Raw genomic sequence first — 25753 nt, 5'->3', positions numbered from 1 at the left:
TCAGTTGGCTGTATTTGGCTTTATTTCTGAGTTCTCTTTTCTGTTCCATTGGTCTATGTGTCTGTTTTTGTACCAGTACCATGCTGTTTTGGCAACTATAGCCTTGTAGTATAGTTTGAAGTCAGGCAATGTGATGCTTCCAGATTTGTTTGTTTTGCTTAGTCTTGCTTTGGCTATGTGGGCTCTTTACTGTTTCATATGAATTTTAGGATTGTTTTTTCTGGTTCTGTGAAGGCTGATGATGGTATTTTGGTAGGAATTGCACTGAATTTATAGATTGCTTTTGGCAGTATGGTCATTTTCACAATATTGATTCTGCCCATCCATGAGCATGGGATATGTTTTCATTGGTTTGTGTTGTCTATGATTTCTTTCAGCAGTGTTTTGTAGTTTTCCTTGTAGAGATCATTTGCCTCTTTGGTTAGGTATATTCCTAAGGTTTTTTTTTTTCCTTCTTTCTTTCTTTCTTTCTTTTTTTTTTTGCAGCTGTTGCAAAAGGGGTTGAGTTATTGTTTGATTGTCAGCTTAGTAGCTATTGGTGTATAGCAGTGCTGGTGATTTGTGTATATTAATTTGTATCCTGAAACTTTACTGAATTCATTTATCAGATTTAGGAGCTTTTTGGATGAGTCTTTATGGTTTTCTAGGTATATGATCATACCATTGGCAGACAGAGACATTTTGACTTCCTCTTTACCAATTTGGATGTCCTTTCTTTCTTTCTCTTATCTGATTGCTGTGGCTAGGACTCCCAGTGCTATGTTGAATAAGTGATGAAAGTGGGCATCCTTGTCTTGTTCCAGTTTTTAGGGGAAATGCTTTCAACTTTTCCCCATTCACTATAATGTTGGCTGTGGATTTGACATAGATGCCTTTTATTACCTTAAAGTGTGTCCCCTCTATGCCAATTTTGCTGAGGGTTTTAGTCATAAGGGGATGCTGGATTTTGTTATATGCTTGTTCTGAATCTATTGAGATAATCGTATGCTTTTTGTTTTTACTTCTGTTTATGCAGTGCATCACATTTTTTGACTTGTATATGTTAAACTAACCTTGCATCCCTGGTATGAAACCTACTTGATCATGGTGTACTATATTTTTGATATGCTGTTGAATTTGGTTAGCTAGTATTTTGTTGAAATTTTTTGCATCTATAGTCAGCAGAGATACTGATCTGTAGTTTTCCTTTTTCTTTTTTTGTTATGTCTTTTCCTGGCTTTGGTATTAGTGTAATATTGGCTTCATAGAATGATTTAGGGAGGATTCCCTCTTTCTCTATTTTTTGGAGTAGTTTCAATAGAATTGGTATCAGTTCTTTGAATGTCTGACAGAATTCAGCTGTGAATCCATCTGGTCCTGGGGTTTTTTTTGGTTGGTAATTTTTTTTTTTAATTGCTGTTTCAATCTCACTACTTACTATTGGTCTGTTCAGAGTTTCTATTTCTTCCTGGTTTAACCTAAGAGGCTTGTATATTTCCAAGAATTTATTCATTTCCTCTAGGTTTCCTAGTTTGTGTGAATAAGGGTATTCACAGTAGCCTTGAATGATCTTATTTCTCTGGTATCATTTGTAATATCACCCATTTTGTTTCTAATTGAGCTTATTTGGATCTTCTCTCTTCTTTTCTTGGTTAATCTCGCTAATAGTCTATCGATTTTATCTTTCCAAAAAATCAGCTTTTTTTTCAATTTATCTTTTTTATTTTTTTCTTTCAATTTCATTTAGTTCTGCTCTGATCTTTACTATTTCTTTTCTGCTGGGTTTGGGTTGGGTTTGTTCTTATTTCGCTGGTTCCTTGAGGCGTGACCTTAGATTGTCTATTTGTGCTTTTTCAGACTTTTTGATGTAGCCATTTAATGCTATGAACTTTCCTCTTAGCCCGCTTTTGCTGTATCCCAGACGTTTTGATAGGTTGTGTCACTATTATCATTCAGTTCAAAGAATTTTTCAATTTCCATCTTGATTTCATTGTTGACTCAATGATTATGCAGGAGCAGATTATTTAATTTCCGTGTATTTGTATAATTTTGAGGTTCCTTTTGGAGTTAATTCCCAATTTTATTTCTCTGTGGTCTGAGAGAGTACTTGATATAATTTCAATTTTCTTAAATTTATTAAGACTTGTTTTGTAGTCTATTGTATGGTCTATCTTGGAGAATGTTCCATGTCCTGATGAAAAGAATGTATATTCTGCAGTTGTCAGGTAGAATGTTCTGTAAATATCTGTTAAGTCCGTTCGTCCTAGGGTATAGTTTAAATCATTGTTTCTTTGCTGACCTTCTGTCTTGCTGACCTGTCTAGTGCTGTCAGTGGAGTATTGAAGTCCTCCATTATTATTGTGTTGCCATCTATCTAATGTCTTAGGTCTAGCAGTAATTGTTTTATAAGTTTGGGAGCTCCAGTGTTAGGTCCATATATTAGATTATATTTTTATTAAAGAGTTATGAGAGTTCTTTATATATTTTGGATACTAAACTCCTATTAAATAAATGATTTGCAAAGTTTTTCCCATTCTGTGGGCTATTTTTTTTGCCTTCTTTCAAAGCACAAAGGTTTCAATACTGATGAAGTTTACTTTATGTATATTTATTTACTTATATATATTTTTTGAGGATTTGCTTGTGTTTTAGTATATATAAGAATCCATTGTAGGCTGGGTGCGGTGGCTCACGCCTGTAATCCCAGCAATTTTGGAGGCCGAGGTGGGCGGATCACAAGGTCAGGAGATCGAGACCATCCTGACTAACACAGTGAAACCCCGTCTCTACTAAAAAATGCAAAAAATTAGCCAGGCGTGCTGGCGGGTGCCTGTAGTCCAAGCTACAGGCTGAGGCAGGAAAATGGCGTGAACCCAGGAGGTGGAGCTTGCAGCGAGCCAAGATTGTGCCACTGCACTCCAGCCTGGGCGGCAGAGCGAGACTCGTCTCAAAAAAAAAAAGAATCCATTGACTAATTTAAAGCCACAAAGATTTATCTATGTTTTCTTCTAAGAGCTTCATAGTTTTAGCTCTTATATTTAGATCTCTGATCCATTTTGAATTGATTTTTGTATATAGAGTGAAGTAGGGGTACAAATTCTTTTGTTTTTCATGTAGAAATCCATTTGTCCCAGCACAACTTACTGAAAATATGATTCTTTCCTGCATTGAATTGTCATGGAATCTTTGTTGAAAATCAGTTGACCATAGATGGTTAGGTTTATTTCTGGACTCTCAATTTAGGTATTATTTCAATGATATGTATATCGATCTTTTGGCATTAATACACATTTTAAAGAATACTGTAATATTGCAGTAAGTTTTGAAGTTGGGAAATGTGAATTCTCCAAATTTACTTATTTTTCAAAATTATCTTGGCTCTTCTGGATTTCCTGCATTTTCGTATTAATTTTAGGATCAGCTTGTCTGTTTCTGCAAAAGGGGTAGCTAGAATTTTGATAGAGATTGTGTTGAATACATGGGTCAGTTTAAGGAGTATTGCCATCTTAACAATATTACATTGTCCAATTCGTGAGCACAGGATGTCTCATTCATATCATGAATTGTTTTTCTGATTTCATTCTGCTTTCATTGAATTGCCTGTCTGTATTTTATTGTATCTTGTTGAGTACCCTTAAGATAATTATTTTGAGTTTCTTTTTCAGCAATTTGTTGATTTTTTTTTCATTGAGATCTGTTACTAGGGAATGATTATGTTCCTTCAGTGGTGTCATATTTCCTTGCTTTTTCATTTTGTTGTTGTTGTGGTGGTGGTGGTGTGTGTATGTGTGTGTGTCCCCACATTGATGTCTGTGCATCTGGTGGAACAACTGCCTGTTTCAAACTTTCTAGAGTGTCTTTAACAGAGAAGAGCTTTCACCTACAGTTGGATCTTTGTGTGCAATTTGGAAGGATGTGGTGACTATTTCCAGGTGAGTGCAAAGGTATAGTCTTAGTGCAGCTTCTTTGGCTGCATTCAGCATCGGCAATAACTGTGAGTGCCTCAGTGGCTTAGGCTATAAAAGTTTGTTGTATCTGAGATGGCAGCATAGGTTGTTAACATTCTCAGGGACAAGGGATTTTGAGGTCCTCCTAATCTTGTTTTTCCTACGATGGGAAAAACATAGGTGACAGGATCCCTTCTGGTGTCAGGTCTGACATGTCCTATAAGCTGCTGCAGTGGTGCTGGATTCCAGGTACAGGTGCTCAGATTGGCTGTGAGGCTAGGTTCATAGGCTCAGTGTCTCCCAAACCTCTTGTGGCATCTGGATCTTAGGGTGCAAGTTCACTCTCTGTGGATATATGTTGCTCATAGAACCAGGATCTTAGGCCCTGAGGCAACCCCTAGCAACTCTGGTCTAAGGGATAAGGTTGTAGCTGTAAGTTTACCCTTAGGGGGCAGGGCACAGACTAGGCGCAGCTCTAGGGAAGAAGGGGTGCTCTAAAGGCTTGAGCCCAAGGCAAGTGGTACAGCTGCCATGCAGGAGCCTGAACCAATAAGGTTCAGTGACAACTCAGCTCCCTGGGGATGAAACACCATATAGTGGTGATTCTATACTCTGGGGATGGTAGGACTTGGTAGTATCCCTGACTCTGTGAAGCCAGATGCATTGGCAGCAAGTACCCAAGAAGGGCCAAGCAAAGCTGTTATTTTGGCCTTAGGAGACAGGGAAAAGCACAGCAATGACTGTACTCTCCAGGGAGAGGGGTGTCTGAGATAGGAAGTAATCCAGTTCCAGTACTAGAGTTGTTTGGCCTGTAGGGTGAGGTGTCTCAGCTCAGTCATTGCTCTGTTTCCCTGTAATGCAGAGTGCTATACCAGCTCAGTTTTGGACTACACAGCTGCTCAGCTTGACAAAGGCACCAATTCCCCAGGGGATGAAGTGCCACTTCAGATCGGGCCCTGGGGCCTTGAGTGTTCTAGGCAGCCCAGGCACCATTTTTCTGTTATGTAGGGCTCCATAAAAGCACTGTGTCCCTGGCAGGTAATGTGCAGTTTTAGTTTAGGCCCTAGAGGCAGGGTGCAGCCACTGTTGACAGAGGTAGATAAAGCTGTTCTGCAAAGCATCCAGGTGGGAGTGTGCAAAACTTCCAGGTGGGAGTGTACAGCTTCACCTCTTGCCTGAGGTAGCCAGTTTTGGGATGTGGGGGTAGGTGGAGCAGTTACATCTCTGCTTGGCACCACCAGGAAGAGTGTGACAGTTGCCTGAAGCTTGGTTTGGGGATGCCGAGCCATCAGGTATGGGTGGTTTAATTGTAGTTTAGGCTCAGGGATAAAGGGGTGCTGTGGCTACTCGCCCCCAGAGCAATACATACTCCAGCATTAGTTCCCTTTTCAAAATGACATAGGGCAGTAGTTGCATGGGCCACAGGGGCAAGGCACAGTGTCAGCTCCTTCTAGGGGGAGTACAGCTGTGTGGACTCTAGGTAGGTATCTCCCTCCAGTAGGCTTAGTGTCTGTAAGGACTGCAGGAGACCCCAGTGGACTGTAGCTATCTGAGGTGGTGTTGATGGGGGATGCTGGGGTCCTCTTGCCTACCTTTTCATTGTAGGGAGAATTTCCTCCTGGTTTTCGGCTAATCCTGGGGGTGGGGGTGTGGAATGGTGGAGGCCTGGCATTTTATTTTATTTTATTTTATTTTGAGACAGGGTCTCACTCTGTTGCCCAGGCTGGAGTGCAGTGGCCCAATCTTAGCTCACTGCAACCTCCACCTCTTGGGTTCAAGCAATTCTTGTGCCTCAGCCTCCTGAGTAGCTAGGATTATAGGTACGTGCCACCACACCCTGCTAATTTTTGTATTTTCAGTAGAGATGTGGTTTCACCATGTTGGCCAGGCTTGTCTTGAACTCCTGGGCTCAAATGATCCATCTGCCTTGGCCTCCCAAAGTGCTGGGATTACAGGTGTGAGCCAACGTGCCCGGCCATTTCCTTCCATTCTTTATATGGCTATCCTGAGTTTTTGTGCTCAGTAGGGTTTCTGTTCCTTTTTTGATGTACTCTGGCATTTACCTTTTGTTATTTTTGTTAAAACGTGGTTTTTTATTTATTGTTTTGGCTGTCTTTTTTGGAGGAATGAGTGCTAGTGGCACCTAGTTGACCATCTTGCTGACGTCATCTCCAGGATGTCTTTTTACCAGTTAGATTTTCTTTATTTTTATATTTTTGAGTTCCTCAGCATTTGTTTGGGAAAGTCTGTATTTCTCCTGCATGTTTGAAGGATATTTTCACTGCATATACTGTCCTTGGATAAACAATTTTTTTCCTTCAGTACTTTATTTATTATTATTTTTTAAAATAAAAAGTATAAACTTTATTTCTCAACATAAGCTCCATGAAAGGCAAGAGACTTGGTAGGCCATGATTCCAGCCATTTAGTCCATCCTCAAGAACTGAGGGTCCTGAGAATTTAACCATGTCAATGAAGTCTTTTTTTACATTATTAACTGAAAAAAATAGTGCTCTTTAAAGATGTTTTTAAGGTTAGAGAAGAAAAATAAGTCAGAAGGAGCCAAATCAGGATTGCAAGGTGGATACCTAATGATTTCCCAGCAAAATTCTCACAAAATTGTCCTTGTTTGATGACAGGAGTGAGGAAGAGCATTGTCATGGTAGAGAAGGACTTTGTGGTGACGCTTTTGTGGGTGTTTTTCAGCTAAAGTTTTGACTAACTTCCTTAAAACACTCTCATAATGAGCAGATGTTCTTGTTCTTTCACCCTTCAGAAATCAATGAGCAAAATGCCTTGAGCATCGCCAAAAGCTATTGCCATGATCTTTGCTCTTGACTGGTCCACATGTGCCTTGACTGGCCCACTTCCAATTCTTGGTAGCCGTTGCTTTGATTGTGTTTGTCTTCAGGATCAAGCCATGTTTCATCTCCTGTTACAATTCTTTAAAAAATGTTTCAGGATTTTGATCCCACTTGCTTAAAATTTCCATCGAAAGCTCCGCTCCTGTCTGCAGCTGATTTGGGCACAATGGTTTTGGCACTCATTTAGTGAAAAGTGTGCTTAACTTCAATATTTTATTCAGCATCATATAAGCTGAACCAATTGAGATGTCCATGGTATTGGCTGTTGTTTCTGCTGTTAATCATTGGTCCTTTTCAATTAGGGCACTGATAAAATTAATTTTTTCCTCACAAATTGATGCGGATGGCCTGCCACTGAGGGCTTCATCTTCAACATTGTCCTTTCCCTACTTAAAACAAGTTATCAGTTTGTAAACTGCTGATTTCTTTGGGGACATTGTCCCCATAAGCTTTTTGTAAAGCAACAATGATTTCACCTTTCTTCCATCCAAGTTTCACCATAAATTTGATATTAGTTCTTGCTTCAATTTTAGCAGAACTCATATTGCTCTTATAGGGGCTCTTTTCAAACTAATGTCTTATCCTTCCTTTATGCCTCAAACTAGATCCTGTTCAGACATGTCATAACAAATTAGCACAAGTTTATTTTGGTGCAAAAATTTTTGAAGTCGATGTGCAGTTTTTTTTTTTTTTTTGGTTGTTTTAAAATTCAAGTTTATTTCTTTTTTTTAAAAAAAAGACTTTTATTTTATGTTCAGGGGTACCTGTGAAGATTTGTTACATAGGTAAATTCATGCCATGGGGGTTTGTTGTACAGATTATTTAGTCACCCAGGAATTAAGCCCGGTACCCAATAATTATCTTTTCTGCTCCTGTCCCCTCTTCCACCCTTTACCCTCAAATAGACTCAAGTATCTGTTGTTTTCTTCTTTGTGTTAATAAGTTCTCATCATTTAGCTCCCATTTATAAATGAGAACATGTGGTACTTGGTTTTCTGTTCCCGTATTAGTTTGCTGCAGCTCTATCCATATTCCCGCAAAAGACATGATTTCATTCTTTTTATGGCTGCATACTATTCCATAGTGTATATGTACTACATTTTCTTTATCCAGTTTGTCATTGATGGGCATTAAGTTGATTTCATGCCTTTGCTATTGTGTATAGTGCCAAAATGAACATTCATGTGCATGTGTCTTTGTGATAGAGTGGTGAAATATGTCATTCTTTTCTGGCCTATAAGGTTTCCACTGAGAGGTCTGCCAGATGTATTGGGACTCCTTTGTATATTATTTGTTTCCTTTCTCTTGCCACTTTTAGGACCCTTTCTTTATCCTTGATCTTTGGGAGTTTGTTAAATGTCTTGAGATATTCTTTTTCGAGTTAAATATGCTTGGTGTTCTACACCCTTCTTGCACTTGAATATTGATAACTTTTTCAATATTGGGAGGTTTGGGAAGTTCTCTGATATTTTCCCTTTGAATAAATTTTCTGCACCAACCTCTCTCTCTCTACTCCCTCTTTAAGGCCAATAACTCTTAGATTTGCCCCTTTGAGACTATCTTCTAGATCTTATAGCTTTGCTTCATACTTTTTAATTATTTTTTCTTTTGTCTCCTCTGACTGTATATTTTCAAATAGCCTGTCTTCAAGCTCGCTAATTCTTTCTTGTGCTTGGCCAATTCTGCTGTTAAGAGATTCTGAAGCGGAAGGGGAACATCACACACTGGGGACTGTTGTGGGGTGGGGGGAGAGAGGAGGGATAGCATTATGAGATATACCTAATGCTAAATGATGAGTTAATGGGTGCAGCACACCAACATGGCACATGTATACATATGTAACAAACCTGCACGTTGTGCAGATGTATCCTAAAACTTAAAGTATAATAGTGATAAAATTTTAAAAAAAAGAGATTCTGATGCATTCTTCAATATGTCAATTGCATTTATCAGCTCCAGGAATTCTGCTTGATTCTTTTAAATTATTTAAATCTCTTTGTTATGTTTATCTGATAGGATTCTGAGTTTCTTTTCATGTTATTTTGGATTTTATTGAACTTCCTCAAAACAGCTCTTTTGAATTTTCTGTCTGAGAGGTCACATATCTCTGTCTCTCTGGGATTGGTCATTGGTGACTAATTCAGTTGATTTGGTAAGGTCATATTTTCCTGGATGGTCTTGATGCTTGTGGATATTCACTGGTATCTGGGCATTGAAGAATTATGTAGTTATTATAGTTTTCGCAGTCTGGGCTTGTTTGAACCTGTCCTTCTTGGGAAGACTTTCCAAGTATTTGAAGGGACTTGAGTGTTGTGATCTAAGTCTTTGGTCATTGCAGCCATATCTGCATTACGGGGCACCCCAAGCCCAGTAATCTGTGACTCTTCCAGTCTTATAGAGGTACTGCCTTAGTGGTCTTAAGTAAGATCTGGGAGAATTCTCTGGGTTACCAGGCAGAGACTCTTGTTATCTTCCCTTATTTTACACCAAGGAAATGGAGTCAGTTTCTCTGAACTGAGCTGCCTGGAGCAGTGGGAAGGGTGACATAAGCACCTCCGTGGTCACCACCACTGGAACTGCACTTGGTCAGATACAAAGCCAGTACAGGTCTGTCTTACCTAAGGCCCACAGTGACCATTGCCTAGCTACTGCATATGTGCATTCAAGGCTCAAGGGCTCTATAATCAGGTGGTGAATCCAACCAGGCTTGTGTCCTTTCAATCATGGTGGCAAACTCTCCCCAGCCCTAGGCAGTTCCAGAGATGTCATCTAGGAGCCAGGGTCTGGATTCAGGAATCTTAGAAATCTATCTGTTGCTCTATTCTACTGTGGCAGAGCTGGCACATAAGCCACAGACGAAATCCTTCCCACTTTTCCTTTCCCTTTCCTCAAGCAAAGGAGTCTTTCCCCATGGTCACCACTGCTCCAGGCTCATGGTGAGTACTACCTGGTTACTGCTGACGTTCACTCAAGGACCAAGGTCTCTTTAGTCAACTTGCGGTGAATGTCACCAGCCCCAAGTCTCTCCCTTCAGGGACATGGGCTCCCCTCTTGCCCAGGCCAGCTGCAGAAATGCCATCCAGGAGCCAATGCCTGGAATTGTGGACCCCAGCAGCCCAGTTGGTGCTCTATCCCATGTTGGCTGAGCTGGTACCCAAGCTGCAAGACAATGTCCCCTTTACTCTTCCATCCCCTTTCCTCAAACATTAGCCTCTCTCCACAGCCACAATAGCTGGGAATGTACTGGGTCTCACCTGAAGCCAGCATAACACTGGGTCTTACCCAAGACCTATGATGTACTACCTGGATATCACTGCTGGTTATTCAGGACCCAAGGACTCTTTAGCCAGCATGTGATGGATCTTGCCAGGACTAGGTCTTTCCCTTGAAGACAACAGATTCTCTTCTGGCCCAGGGTGTGTCTAGAAATGTCATCCATGAGCTAGGACCTGGAATGGAGGCCTTAGGACTCTTCCTGGTGCCCTATTCTTCTGTGGCTGAGCTGGCATCCAATTTGCAAGACAAAGTCCTCTTTACCCTCACCTCTCCTCTACTTGAGAAGGAAAGAGTTTCTCTTGGAGCTGTGAACTGCACTGCCTGAGATTGGGGGAGGGTGTTGCAAGCACTCCATTGGTTGCTCCAGCTGGTGTCTCCCTAGTTTGCATACACCTGAAATCCATTGGCTCTGAGTCCAGCCTAGCACCAGGACTTTCCCAGGAATTGCAGTCCTTGTGGCCTAGACCACCTTTCAAGTTTATTTGGAACCCCAGAGTACTTTATCCTGTGGTGATGAGACTTGCCAGAGCTCAGGTTCTGACCACAGGGATGGATGATTCACCTCTGGCTAAGGCTGGTCTAAATGCTCCATCTATGGACACCAGCTAAGTTCTGCCACATGTTACTTTCTGCCATGACAGGGCAGCACTGAGTTCCAATGCCGAGCCCCACGAAGACTGTGCTCTCCCTCTCCCAAGAGCACAGATTCTTCACACCATGCGGCTGATGCCAGGAGATGGAGAAGGGGTGGTATAGATGATTGAAGACTGTCTTTCCTACTCTCTTTAGTGCCTCTTTCCTTAACTTTTTAGCACCTCTTTCCTTAATATGATGTTAAAACCTGGCATTGTGATCTCTCATCTAATTTTTGGTTCTTATGAAGGTGATTTTTGTGTGTGTAGTGCAGTGGAACTTCATACTGTCATGTTACAGTGGAAAGCAACTCTGAGTTCTACTGCACTGAGAATTTGTTTTTAACACTATCATGGAAAGTCCTTGAGTTTCAGTGCATGCCTTGAGTTGAGAGTTTTGGGATGTAGAGACATAAGCATTTACCTCCACTCTGAGATCTTTGGAGTGTCACCAAACTTTTCTATTTGGTGAGAACTTAATTGCAGGTAATCAGTTTTATGCTGAGTGTCATAGCTGCTAGATCTTTATTCTGGGACATGAATGGGCCTTTGTGCTATTTGTCATACATTAGCCGGATAAATGATCCTGTATTTCCCATATTTTGCATATTTCGCTAAACATTTCTTTCCTTCACTGCGCTCGTGGTATCAATCTCTGTATCAGTTAGGATTCTTGGCCGTAAGCAATAGAAATGGACTCAGGACCTCTTATGCAGAAAGGGAAATTTTTGGAAGCATATCAGAGCTTCACTGAATTATTGAGGGTTGGAAATGTGGGAGTGGCTTTATTGGGTGGTCCTGGTTCAGAGACTCTCGTGAAGTTGCAAGTAAGATGTCAGACAAAGCTGCAGTCTTCAAAGACTTGAATGGGGCCAGAGGATGTATGTGCTTTAAGGCTGCTAATGTGTCTGTTGGCAAGAGGTTTTAATTTCTTGCCATGTGGGCTTCTTCAAAAGGTTGCCCATGTCATGACTTACCTCAGAGTAACTGATTGCCGGAGTATAGTACGTGAGTGGGAAGAGAGAATGAAAGCACAAGATGGAAGCTGCAAAGTCCTTTATTCCCAAATTACTTTTGTAATATTCTATGGGTTACATTGACCAACCGTAGCATAATGCGGGAGGGAATTGCACAAAGGCAAGAATACTGGGAGACAAGGATAATTAGGTGGTATCTTGGAGGCTGCCTACTACAATGGCTAAGTGGAGGACAAAGCTGAGGAATAATAAAAAAAATCACCAAACAAAAAGAAAACCTAGGGATGCTCCAAGGGCTGGACAGCAAAACTTCAGAAAATGTCAGAGGGGAGGAACAAAACTCATTATGTTGTTATTGCCATAAACATAGAGACAAGAGCCTTTATGTTGTTATTGCCACTGTAATGGTTATGACTTTTAGTCATTCTACATTTGCTCAAGATTGAGAGCCCTGGGAGAGAGCTGAGCCTACCTCATGTGCTTGCATCTCCATCGTGCTGGGTTTGTGAGAGAATATCTATTTAATTCAGCTTCCATCACAGGAAGCAAGCACTACCTTCCACCAAGACTACACACAACAGGGAATTCTCCAAATAAAAGGTCAGGATGCTAACTGGAAAGAAGGGTTTAATGCTAGATACACCTGCCCTTTCCCAGAAAAGACAGTATCTAATAGAGTCATACAAAATTGAGGGACCTCCAAGTGGCTAATGTGATGTGTAGTCTGAGAGATCTATGTAAATAATTAAATGTAGGAGTCACTGGAATTTGAATAGGAGGTATTTGAGATTATGATAATACACAAAAGAGCTAGTGAGTGTTTGTAGAGACAAGATAAGAGGGCAAGAAGGAACACAGAATATTTGAGAGAGTAGGAAAAGTCAGGCTCATGGATACTGCCTCTTTTCTAATTTCTCACTGTTTGAACCACATCCAGGAACTGATTCACTTGTAAGTCCTTGCTGCTGTTGTGTCTCTTAGTTTTCTTTTGTCTGAAAGTGCAGTCTTCCTCAATAGGCTAGAGCTCTTATCAAACAAGGACTGTCTCCTTCACCTCTCTCTTTCTTTACTCCATAACTCAGAGTTGTTTAGCTATGTTTTAACCTGCCTGGGAGGAGGGGATCTAGCTATAGTTGGTTATCCTGCCCCTGCAAAAGCTCAAGAGAAGAAGCTACTCCTGGATGTTAGCAAACAGCTATAGAAAAAGTGATTTATACTTTGCTTTAGAGGAGAATAACCTTTTTAAATTGCAGCATTTATTTGATGATTCTTCAGTAGCCCTCAGATCTAAACCTCTGGAAAGATAGAAGTTGCTATGCAGACAAAGAGATAAATTATCACTGTGTAGTATGACTTGTGTTAAGGAATAATATACTGCTTGTATAACTTTTAATTCTTAGTAAATGAATATTGTGGATTAAGCTCTCCTTATAAGGATGAGACAATGAGTGATAAAGCCAGGGGCCTTCTGTAGGAGATAAGGTCTCACCTCTAGTGTAAGCTTGTAACTTTTCCCAGTTATATGGGGCAATAGGCCTGCTTCTCAGATAAGAAACTAGAACTTGGGAGAACAGGTCTAGGTCACCAGAAGGGAATTGATCCCTTCTTCGGTTTGGATTTCAGGAAAGGGTTGTTGAGATATCTAGGAAAAGGCTCACTGATGATGGGTGTTAAGATGACACTGACCCCGTGGAGGCAAACTGAGAAGGTGGGAACCAAGGGAACAGAGTCAACCTTTTGAAGCTAGTTTGATGATTATCTCTGTGGGATGGAAGTGAAATATTATAGAATCTTTGAGCCCTGAGAATGAGCTCCTGATGGTAAAAACCAGCCTTGGACGATAAAGCCAGACTTCACTTCCCTTTGGTATTTATTTACCTGTTGCCCTCCAACTGGGTTTTGTGAAATCTGTTCAAGTCCTGGATGAGACCTGGATGGTCTCAGCTAAGCTCTGAGGGTACCCAGGTTGACTCTTGTGTTCTATAAGAGTTAGAGTTATAAAGAAGAAGTCATGGTCCACTTGCCTTTGGCCATTAGAGCGTTTGCAGTGTGGATGCAGAAGAAAGCATGAACATGTTCCATGCCTCCCTGTGTATCACTGAGGCAGTGAGTGGAGAATCGCACCATTTCTGTGTGCCCTTCCTAAGCCAGGCTATGATCACATTGCTGGTCCCTGCTTCTGCTGCCTCCTTGGCACCCCAAACCTGGATGGCATCCTCTAGAAAGGGTGCGAAGGCAAGAGACTGGCTTTCTTATCACTTAGTTTCCAGAACTATGAGCCGAAGGCCTAAAAGTTTTTCAAGGATTCATGAAAATGTTCAAGTTTACAAAGCATATTATTGGCTTCAACATATGAATATGGTAAGACAGGTAAATAAATAAATGTTTATTTAAGTGTCTTCATGTCTGTTGGTCTACTAAACTCAACTATTATGTAGTTGTATAGAAATTGTATTCTATATGAGATATAGATGCATCTTATTATGATATGAGGTGAGAATTTCAAAATAAAAGGACTAGCAGCATCTTAAAATACTGTCTCTTCCTCAGTCCGTCCCACTAGGTGCAAAGCAGCCCCTTATCCACCAGAGGGCGGACTAAGCCCCCCTTCAGCTTCCTTAGCCAGGATCCCCTTCTCCCAGGCAGATCGCAAGCAGGTCTCCCAGATTCATCTCTAATTCTTCCTTCTTTCTTGGTTTTGTGGCCTGTAAATTTGAATTAATGGTGCCTCCTTCACAGAGGTGAGGCAACGTTCTTCCATAGCACTTGGGATTCCGGGGGCAGGTGGTAATGTTAGGGAGGAGGGAGGCTTGAAGTTTCCTCTCATCTGAGAAACCTTACTGAGACATCTAGAGACTGAGAATACTAGTGAGACCCATTTTGTTTTATTCCTGATTTCCCTCAAAGCACAAAGGCTGAGGCAGAGATGTAAGAGTGGTGGGAGTGGGGGTCATTACGGGCATGAATGGAGATCCCCAAATTTTGACACAGGACTGCTCTTCTTCTTGAGCCTATCCTTCCTTACTGAGATTTATTATTTCAAAATGCTGTCTGAGCTCAGAGGAGGCTTAGAGATCTCCTGGCTGGAGATGGGGTGGGGGTGGATGAAGAAAAAATTAGGGAGGTTTTATGGAGGAGTTAGTCTTGACCTGAATGTGCTGGTAGGGTTTTTTCAAATGAAATAATTTAAATAACTTGTTTTCCTAATTATAAAATAATATATACACAATACAGAAGATTTAGAATATAGCATCTCTCCCCCCAAAAATATATGTGTTTCTTAGTTATCCCATCATTCAGAGAAACCCACCATTAACAGTTTGGTGTATGTTCTTTCTTTTACATCTTATCTTAGTTTCGTTCCTGCTGCTATGACAAAATACCACAGACTGGGTGATTTGTAAAGAATAGAAATTTATTCCTCACAGTTCTGGTGGCTGGAAAGTCCAAGATCAAGGCATCAGCAGATTTAGTATTTGGTTAGGGTTGCTCTCTGCTTCCAAGATGGCACCTGTTGCTACATCCTCATGTGGCAGAAGGGCAAAAAGGGGGACAAACACTGTGTCCTCACATGGCAGAAGAGATGGAGGGGGGAGCTCACTCCCTTAAGGCCTTCTATAAAGGTGCTAATTCCAGCTGTAATAGTGAAACCCTCATGATTTAGTCACCTCCTAAAGGCATTGCCTCTTAATACAATCACCTTGGAGGTCAAATTTCAACATATGAATTTTGGAGGCACACATACATTCGAACCATACCACATCTTATGTACATATTTATAAACATGTACAACATCAAACCTCTTTAAAGTCTATCTTTTTCAGTGTGTATCTTTCTATGCTATACTTTGTTCTTCTATTATTTTTTGCTTATTTCATATTACATTGAATAGATGTGCCAGAATTTATGCAATGAAGCCCTATATACATGTAAGTTGTTTCCAGATTTTAATTATCATAAAAATGCTATAATAATCATCTTTGGAGCTAAATTTTGCAAAATGTTCATATTATTTCTTAGCAGGGATACACATGGGGATAATCTGGGACCACTTTAATCTAATTTTAATCTAATGCGATACTATTTTTTATCCTTTCTAGAAATAGGATTGTATAGTCAAAGGGGAACTGCATATGTAATTTTGCTAGATTTAGGAAATGTGGCATTTTGTATTTCTACCCATCTTATATAACAGTTCTTCTTTCTTGCTGCCTCACTAACTGGATATGTTGTCAAATTTATAGATGAATTTCTGGATGACCAGATGTAGGAGGAACTAGAACAACTTAAGCAACAGACAACAGAAACAGACCCACAGGTTCAAATGTAGGGGGACCTAACAGGAAGAGAAATGTCAGCTCCATATAGGGAAGCACTTTCTGTCACCCTATCTGTCTAAAGGTACTGTGAGATTCTCAGGAAGTTATAGGCTTCCTGTCACTTGAGGTGTTCAAGCACAGGCCGGATGACCGTTCAGCAGAATGTAGTAGAGAAGGTTTCAGCACCACTTTGGCATCTAGATCAAGGACTTTTAAGACTGGAGAAAAACACAAAACCATATTGATTGCTTCATTTTAAATACCTGAATCCATGATTATGAGAGACTTAATTAGGCCCTTATTGCTGCTGTGGATTTATATGTCCCTAGTCCTTTCACTCTCCCATTTACTTCTAGATCACTTTTATATGCCTTTCCTCAAACTCCCAGCACCCTCTCCACCATCCTTATTCTAAGTTTCTGACCTTGCTTGTTACTTCACTTAAAGGATGGCATCAATCAGAAGAGAGCCTCCACAGACTCTTATCAAAACATCTCTACACCTGCTGGCATCTGAACATAGGTACTCTTCTCCCATTGGTTGCCATTAATTAACTTTCTGTGCCCCTAGCTGGAGCCATTTCTTTTATTTGCGCAGCAGATCCCATCCCCTTTCCACTACTCAAAGGCATTTCTTCAGCCATTATCTATCTCTGCCTTCACCTCGTACTCCCCTCACTCCTTTGTTTCACCTTAGTGTTCTTCCTGCTCTTGCTCAAAGCCATACTCTTACCTTAGAATATTTGCTTTCACTGATTCCTCTTTTTTTGGGAAAGCTCTTCTCACAGATTTGCATTATACATAACTCTTTCACCTCCATTTACATTGACTAGACTTAAAAAATATCTAACTGTAGGCTTTTTACAGGAGTTACCTAAAACATAAGAATACAGAATGGCAAAAGAAAAAGAATGAAAATACAGTATACCATGCAAACACTAACTAAAATAATGGTAGTGTAATTAATATCAATTTCAATAAAATTGACTATAAGACAAAAAGCATTAAGAGATAATGAGGGCTATCTTAAGATAACAAAATGTAACATTTCCAGCAGAATGTAATAATTCTAAATGTATATGCACCTAATAACATAGCCTGACAGTATATAAAGCAGAAATACACAATTATAGTGGGACATTTTAATTCATCTCTCCCATTAATTAACTCCTCATATGGGAATGGTCTATTTATATCCCTTTCTCCATTTACTAGGTTGTGAGGACTCCAAGGTAGATACCCTGCCTTGATCATGGTTGTATTCCTAGTGATGTGCATGGTGCCAGGCATAGGATTGGTCTTTATTCATTAATGTTTTCTGTACTAGACTTTCTCTGGCAATAGTGAGGTCACCATGTTCTGAAGCATTCTTTAGGAATGTTCTTACTCCTAGAAGGGACTTAGTCTTCTGGATTGAAAGCTGTCTCTCTCCGCACCCCACCCTCACTACCCTATCCGCATGGGGCTTGGGCATAGATGGGTTCTGGAGGGCCGGCGTTTTAAATCATGAGTAGTGTTAATTGTAGGGAATTTAAAACAGATCAATTTTTTATTTCCTACAAAGTCCTAGGCTGGGCATGGTTTCTATTAGAAGGATCCTTTCTAATGGATCCTCAATAATCTAATACATCCTCAATAATTTATCTGAGGGTTTGCATTAAGGCTTTTCAATTATTCAAATTGTCAGATTTTCATCTCTTGGTGAAACTTTTCTGGAAGCTTCTATTTCAGTTGTTACAAGTGCTTGATAGCATAGCTTCTGCCTTTGGCAAGCCCTTAGCCAAGGGCTGTAAATCTGGGCCTATCAAAACCATTATGGCAATTCAGAGGCTTTCTGGAGAGTTCAGTGCTTCTATAGAGAGATTTAAATGAAGCAGTGTCTGTGGGGACTTAGAGAGTTTGTAGGTCTTGGTTTTTCTCTGGGTTCTGCTTATAAACCATTGTGCTGGGCATCCTCCCCCATAGCTTCTCTATCATCTCTGCTCTGCTCTGCACCTGGAAGAGCTGATCTTCAGACCATAGCACCTGGACTGTCTTGTTCCCTAATTGGGTTCAGCCAACAGAGGAACTGGCTGGAGATCAGAGGAAGGAGCAGAGACAGGTTAGGGAATTTCTTCTCCACTTCTCTTTGGAGCTGTGATTTTTATCATCACAGTTTCTTCTGGGTAGCCTCTTCCAAGGCTTCCCTGGAACACCAGTAAGTGATTTACCTGCTTGTCCCTCTAGAATTGGTGGTGGTAATGGCTTCCCGCAGTTGTCAGTCCCCGCATGCTTCAAACCACTTGCTATTATTTTCTTAACCCTGAACATAAATAGGCCTTCATTAAACGGTTGTTCAAATTTCAGCCGTGTGGACTTCTTTCCCACTGGGACCTGCCTGGAATATGAAAATGAACGGAATATGCATTTTGCCTGAAAGACGGCCCCTTTCCTTACCATCTGTCGGCTCAGAGTCCTCATCAGATACACCTGGAAGGACTAGGTCTCAGGTGCTGTGGACTTAGGTGTGGCGATTCAGAGAAGAAAAAGACACTTGTGCAAGGTCAAAGAGATAAAAGATAAGCCTCAAGCCCTCATCCCCTGTGCTGTGTGCTTTCTGCTGTTGGGCCTTCTCTTTTAGCTGTTTTCACTGAGGAGACATGCAGAGGGGGAACAAATGAGGACTTGTAAATTGGCAAGCAAAAGTAGAAAACTCAAGCCAGCTTAAGGGAAATAAGAAAAATCTTGTTAGAATGTACAGGTGTCTCATGGGACCCCCAGGACAGGGAAGCTGTTGGTTCTCATAAACCAGGGATGGGAATGTCCTTCTCAGGGAAAATTACTGGAAACCCAAGTCCTCTTTCTTTTAAGGACTGGGTTTTCTGTTGGTTCTCTTTCTCTTTTTGCACCTGGTTCCTGGATGATCCCTGCCCCTCTTTGCTCTGACACATGGGGCAGCTACTTCCTCTACCATGCTTGAACAATTCCATGGCAGTTTACTAATATCTATTGTGTGCCAGCTACTGCACTAGAAGACACAGTCTCTTTTCTCATGGTATGGAGGGTGGGAGAGACAGACAGTAATCAAACAAATAAACAATCAAGGGAATTTCAGAGAGTGATAAGTGGCATTCATAGGAGAATGACTGGGGATGGTTCTTTGTAGGTCAGGGAAGACTTCTCTCAAGAAGATGATGTGACTTGAGACCCTAGAAGAGAGAAGAATTATGTAGGGTTTCATGAGTCAGAAGAAAAGGTTTGCATTTTTTTTTTCTAAGTGCAGTAGTAAGAAGCAATTAAATAGTTTTAGGTGAGGGAGGACAAGCTCATATTTACATTGTTAAAGGATGACTCAGGCTTCTGTGTGGTTAATGAAGGTTAGAGGGCAGAAAAGGAGGCAGCGAGGTCCTCGCAGAAACTCTAAACAGGAGTCCAGGTTTGCAATGGTAAGAAATGGTGGAGGGTTAGAGAGAGAGACTGGAGGCAGAGCAGAGGACTAGCAGACCAGTTGGATAGACAGGGAGGGAAATAGTGGGGGTAAAGAGGAAGCAAAGGCAGCTCAGGTTTTTGATTTCATCAGCTGGGGGTGGGGTGGTGCCATTTAATGACCTTCCTTGATGAGAACTCACAAGCAGTCCCAGAGCTGCTGCACTCTCCAGGTGGGGCAAGTTCTTTCCTTGTCAGGCTCCACAGCTTCCTGATGGCTCCCAAGTGCCCCCACGGGCCACTTCTATCTGTAGGCCTTGTTGTCTCTGGGATCAGCCCTTGCCCCCGCGGTAACTTTGTGACTCAGATCGGAGTCACCAAGTACCAGCTTGTACACATTGTTCTCACTGGTTTCATTTCAAATGTATGTTTTCCAAGCCCCAGCTGGGCTCCTTTTGTCATCCCTAATCCATTCCTTTCTTTTCCGTACTTCCCATGGGAGCTGGTGTGTCCTATCCCTGATTCCTCAAGGCTCCACCCCCACTTATGCCCCTTTCTTCTCCACAAATTACCTGGCCTCCCACTTTGGGAAAATGCCTTCTTATGTGTCTGCCCCCATCCTGCCCTTCTCAGCAGCAGGTGAACTTCCTCCTGTCCCAGGCGAACCTCCACACTTGTACTGAAACTCGAGGGGCTGGTCGGGCACAGTGGCTCATGCCTGTAATCCCAGCACTTTGGGAGGCCCAAGTGGGAGGGTTGCTTGAGCCCAGGAGTCCGACCAACATGGTCAACAGGGTGAATCCCTGTGTCTACTAAAAATACGAAAAATTAGCCTGGCTTGGTGACGCGTGTCTGTAATCCCAGCTACTCGGGAGACAGAGGTGGGAGGACAACCTGAGCTCAGAAAGTTGAGCCTGTAGAGCTGAGATCATGCTACTGCACTCCAGTCTGGGGGATGGAAGTGAGACCCTGTCTTAGAAAGAAAAAAAAAGTGGGGAGAGGGGAACAAACCAGAGGAGCCTAGAGTCAGGCAGATATGTTGATATGTTTTCATATCATATTGGATTTGAATCTCTGATCTTCCGTAAACTGGCTGCCTGACCTTGGGAGAGCTATTTAACCTCTCTCAGCCTGCTTCCTTCCCTCTAAATGGGGCCAGTAATAACTACATATTATTAGACAAAACATGGAAAGTACTTGGTACAGGCAGGGCTGGTATATAGGAAGAACTCAATGCATGGCAATGTAGTCACTGTTATTATAATTTTGTCCCTCTTCCCGAGACCTCACTTCTTCAGTTACCTTCATACCCATCTTTCTCCCTGAAGGGAGCACAGGAAATGGAAGAAACACTGGACTCTGAGCTGGAGAGGCCAAAATGGCTTTTGGAGCCAGGCTGTCCTCCTTCCAGAAGGACCTGAGAAGCTGTTCCAGGCAAGACAGAGCAAGCTTCTGGGAATCTAAACAGCCAGGGAAGGTCCAGTGTGAGTCACTTCTTCAGTTAGGCACCAAGGTAGTGACAGAAGTAGCATTTCCTGGCCATGACTTTGTTGAGGTTGTCCTGCTGTTTTTGGAAAGGTATTGCTTTTTAGGCTTCATAAAGGGGGACTCTATCTTAGTTCAGGATGCACAGCCACTGTTTAGTCTCTTGGGATTCTCCAGGTGCATGGGGTTAAGGAAGCTGGGGAGGAAGTGGTGTGACTGACCCTACACAGCCCATGCTGGTCTTATACCCTAATGGCCTTTCCTCCCTGACCTGAACAACCTTTATTTCACTGTTAGGGAGGCTAAGCTATGAATCATCCCACTGGAGCAATTCTCCTCAAAGTTTAGCAGACATCAGAATCTCCTAGGAGACTTGTTCAAATGCAGCTTGCTAGACCGTAGTGACAGATTTTCTGATTCAGTCGCTGTGGGGTGAAACCTGAGAATTTGCATGTTGTTAGAAGATCCCAGGTGTTGTCAAGATAGCTGGTCTAGGACCACTCTTTGAAAACCACCACCCTAGAGAGTTGCATGTTTGCACAATCGTTTGTCCTTTGGCATCCCGTCTGAGGGCCGGGCATGATGTAGGGGAAAGACAAAGGGGCAGGAATCTTGGGTTCTTATTTTCACTAATTTACTCTGTGGCTGTATTTCTGAAGATGGTTTTGATTGTGAGTAAGGGATTATTGCTTGTTACTCTAAGACACACCTGGGCATTTTTGGAAGGATACTAGGGAATCTCTCTAAATTCAAGGAAGAGATTATAGTTAAGGTTTGGGAAGGGCAGGGCAGCCTTGGAATTTATTTTCTGCTGTCCAGTGCACTCTGGTCAGGTAGTTCAAATTCTAAATGCTGATAAGAAGTAATCTATTTGGCTCACAAGCGACAGGACTATCCCACCCTCCCCCACTTAGCCAATAAGCCTCAACAGGTATTCAGTGGAGCACACGTACACAGGACAGGGTCAGGTAAATAGGCAGGGCTGCTCCCCAGCTCCCACCAACCTGAACTGAGCAGCTTACTACAGAGGCCATGACCGGGATTCTTCCCCTGCCTGGGCCTCAGTTTTCTTATCTGTACTATGAGGGGTTTGGGTTAGAACTTCATCACTAGATTAGTGTTTCTCAAAGTTGGCCTGCATCATAATTGCTTGGGATGCTAGAAAATAGAGACCCACAATGTCCCATGGTGTGCTGCTAAGTGATCAACAACAGGCTTTCCAAAAGAAAACAAAACAAAACACCCTAATTTATAGTGTTTGCTCAATTTCTGTAGTGTAAATAAATACTTCTACCTTGGTCAAGTTCAAGCTAACAATGTGAAGTCACTGAACTTCACTCTGGGGAAGATAGGTACATGTGGGCTCCAGCACACCACCCACCTACTGACTCAGAAACATTGAGGGAGGCCTTGGACTCTGCATTTTGCCCCCCTTCAGGTGATTCTAGTGGATCATAAAATTTCAGAACCCCTGCATCCAGAGATCTCTGAGGGCTTTTCTGTCTCTTCTGTCTCTCCATTCTAATTATATTACAGGTTCTCACACTAGCTTTGGGAATTGGGGATCATTTTCCTTCTTGTAAGAATTGCAAGGCCTGGAGAGATAGATGAGCCATTGCCCAAGTGAGTTAATGATGCATCTGCACCAGCCTGTCTGGTACTCTGTCTCCTTGTCCTCTGTGAGGGCTCTATCTCTCCATCCTGGGGGCAGGGCAGCATCTCGATGTGCATGTCTCAGAGGGATACTGGAGGTTGCAGCTGTGGGTACTGGGACCCATGCCTATTGCTCATCTCTAAGGGTGGGGCTGGATTTCAGCTGCTATCACTATGACCTTTTGATCTCTTATCTCCATCCCTGGAACTGAGAGCCTGCCTGGTCATCGCTATTTTTGTGCAGGTCCCTCATCTTGATAACTTCTCTGTGCAGGTAGAGGACAGAGTGGAGGATGCCGTTTTTTGTCTTGAGGTGCGCTGGGGCAGAGAGAACCATGACAGAGCCCATGAAAGACCCACCAATAGATGGCAGGGGTGACACAGAAGTGGGGAAGAGAAAAGTTAGGCAAGGAAGTGTACAAACTGCTGAAAAGGTTAAAAATTGTTTTTTTTTTTTTTTTTTTTGAGACAGTGTCCCACTCTGTTGCCAAGGGTGGAGTGCAGTGGTGTGATCATAGCTCACTGTAACTTTGAGCTTCTGGGTTCAAGCAGTCCTCCTCCTATCCTCCTGCCTCAGCCTCCTGAGTAGCTGGGACCACAGGTGCACACCACTTTTCCTGGCTAATTTTTTATTTTTATTTTTTTGCAAAGATGAGGTATAGCTTTGTTGTTTAGGCTGGCCTTGAACTTTTAGCTTTCACTTACCCTCCCACCTCAGCCTCCCACAATGGTACTGGGATTACTGGTGTCAGCCACTGCTCCTGGCCCAGGATTGTACATTGTTTCTTTAAGGAGCTTTCAGAAGAGATCATTTTTATGCTGTAGTTAGGTTGGAAATTTAGTTTTGAACTGGGATTGTCCCTGACTTTCTCTTATTCTAGAGAGTAGTGGTTCTCAAAGCATGATCTCCAGATCAGTAGTATCAACATCACCTGGGAAATTTTTAGAAATGCAAATTATTCAGCTCAGAATATCTCCCCATCTTAGAGCTATTGCCTGAATCACCATGATTCCTTATTCATTTGTGGAGATTAAGCACTCCTCCCTCAAAAAACTCTTCCAATGCTGATGACCCATGGGACTGCCATGCTGGGCTATTTTCTCTGACTACAGGGTGGATGAGCTTGTGACAACAGAAACAATTGGGCAATTCTGGGTTGGGGATAGGGGAAATCACAAGAGACAGTAGAGACTACTCTGGCTATAACAGGCCTTCTTAGGCACTTTCTCTATTGTGGCTGCTTAGAAGGAGGCCTGAGGCCAGCACACCTCCTGCCCCTTGGAGATACCTAGCATAGCATGGCAACTTCAAGCAGTGGATAAGCTCCTGGCGGACTGAACTCTTTGGATCTCTCCTGCATGTCTGTCCTCTCAACTCTCTGGACTCAGGACGTCGCTGCCTGTCCCACAAGGAACAGGACTTTTCTGCCCTCCCCTACATGGCCAATAAGCCACAACAAGTATGTGGTGGAACAGATGCAGGAGAGGGTGGAGTGGCCTGGCCGCAACCCCTGTCTCCTCTTGTTCCACCAGGGTTTTGCCATCTTCCTGCAGTATAACTTCAACTCCCTCGGGCAACACGTGCTCTGTTCTACCTAATGCTTGGGCTCCTGTGCCAGGCCTTGTCCCAAGGGCCCTGTTTATATTCATCTGGGCCTGAAGGACAGGATCCTAGCATTGGATGCTGGTCAGTGCTCAGAGCCTCTGAGGTGCTCCCTCCTTGGAAGTGTAATCCCTTCAGAAGAGTGTAGCTGAGGCTTCTTTCAGTGACTATCTAGGGAATACTGGGGAAACAATTTGGAGCTGAGGCTGGGGGTTGACTATGAACCTGGCAGACTGCAGTGTAAACCTGAAGTCTTTCCTCCATTTAGATCTGAACTTGTCCTTCCTAAAGTGATGTATGAAGCTGGTGGATCTGGGATAGGCCGTCTGGACAGGAGAAGAATGTGGAGTCAGGCTGGAGGGGACCTTTGCCTGATACAGCTCTGGACCAGTCCTGAGGCGCCTACTTTGGTTTAGGTGAAATAAGCTATTTGTGAGTACACCTCTGAGCATGTGCATGTGTCTCTACCTGTGTGTCTTTCTGTGCATCCATAAGGATTCCCATGTGTATCTGTGTAGAGCCTCCATGTCACCAGCTGTGAGGCCACAGACAGATGATTTAAACCACCTGGCCTCCCTTTTCTGTGTCTGTATTATGGGGATAATAATAACTTTTATAAAATGTTACTATGGCAGCAAAATGAAACAATGCACATAAGCTTCTTAGCACAGTTCCTGATGCTCATGTGTTAGGCTATTATTATCAATGTCTTGGGTAAGTTACTTAACCTCCCTGGGCCTCAGTTTCTTCATGTGTTAAATAGGAATAATCCCAGAACCTAGTACTGTTCTAAGAATTAGAGCAATTGATACCTATGAAGTTCTCGTATATGCAATGAATGTTAATGATTAGAATGTATATTATCTTTGTGTATGGATGTGTCTGGATGAGAATATCTGAGTTTGTAAATGTCTCTGAGCATGTCTTGCTGCTGCTGTGTGTATACACACATGTATATATGTGTTTAAGTGTGTTTATATGGCCAGACAGGCCCAGTCTCTCTGGTGGAGTTTGCTGTTGGCCCAAGCCTGGACTCCCTGAGCCAGCTAGGGCCGGCGCCGGGGATGGAATTTCCATTAAGAATTAAGCAGGACAGCACAGCATTGAGAAGTCAGGCAGGCAGAGGGGAGGGGGTCGAGGGAGAGGAAGCTTCAACTCTGAGCTCCCTTGGGCAGCCTCAGTACTGAACTGCCTGGACAAGCTTTGTCTTGAGTCACAGGCCTTCTCGGGGCCATGGCCCAGAAGGATGGGCAAAGGGAAAGAAGCTGTTCACAGGGGCCTCTGTAAGGAGACTTGGAGTTGCTGCAGCCAAGGCTGGAGCCATGAGGCGGCCCCCCGGCAATGGAGAGGCGGCCAGCGAAGGTCCAGGTGGCTGGGGTCTATGGGGAGTCCAGGAGTCCAGGAGGCTGTGCTGTGCCGTATGTATCTGGGAAGGTGGATGTGAGTGTGTGTGTGTGTGTGTGTGTCTGTGTGTGTGTATTGGGAAGTGGGGGGTGGGCATTTATGCCAAGTGCCTCCAGGGAACATCTAACAAACCAAGTCTGTTCCTCTCTTACCCTGAAACCCAGACACAGAGTTTGGGCCTGGAAATAAAAGACCTTTGAGGCTTTTTTG

At 42.6% G+C, this 25753-nt stretch overlaps 2 protein-coding genes across 4 annotated transcripts in view; both read left to right on the top strand.

Annotated features, from left to right (window-relative positions):
• Nucleotides 1-24486, top strand: part of CALCB (calcitonin related polypeptide beta) — a 38037-nt gene extending 13551 nt beyond the window's left edge. The window contains exon 5 of the mRNA XM_054525928.1: nucleotides 24408-24486. The gene's annotated coding sequence lies outside the window, so the exon portion shown is untranslated. The remainder of the gene's footprint in view (nucleotides 1-24407) is intronic.
• The window catches only part of INSC (INSC spindle orientation adaptor protein), a 137209-nt gene continuing 135935 nt past the window's right edge, over nucleotides 24480-25753 (top strand). For 2 of the 3 annotated variants that reach the window (XM_054525924.1, XM_002822000.3), the window contains exon 1: nucleotides 25382-25557. In XM_054525924.1, coding sequence (XP_054381899.1) covers nucleotides 25462-25557 — 96 coding nt within the window. In that variant the 5' untranslated portion in view covers nucleotides 25382-25461. Of the gene's footprint in view, nucleotides 24572-25381; nucleotides 25558-25753 lie in introns of those variants that run through there. The other variant, XM_054525925.1, reaches the window with a different exon arrangement.

This window comes from Pongo abelii, chromosome 9 (assembly GCF_028885655.2).
Source record: "Pongo abelii isolate AG06213 chromosome 9, NHGRI_mPonAbe1-v2.0_pri, whole genome shotgun sequence".
Classification (NCBI taxonomy): domain Eukaryota; kingdom Metazoa; phylum Chordata; class Mammalia; order Primates; family Hominidae; genus Pongo; species Pongo abelii.
This window is presented reverse-complemented; position numbering and strand designations above follow the sequence as displayed.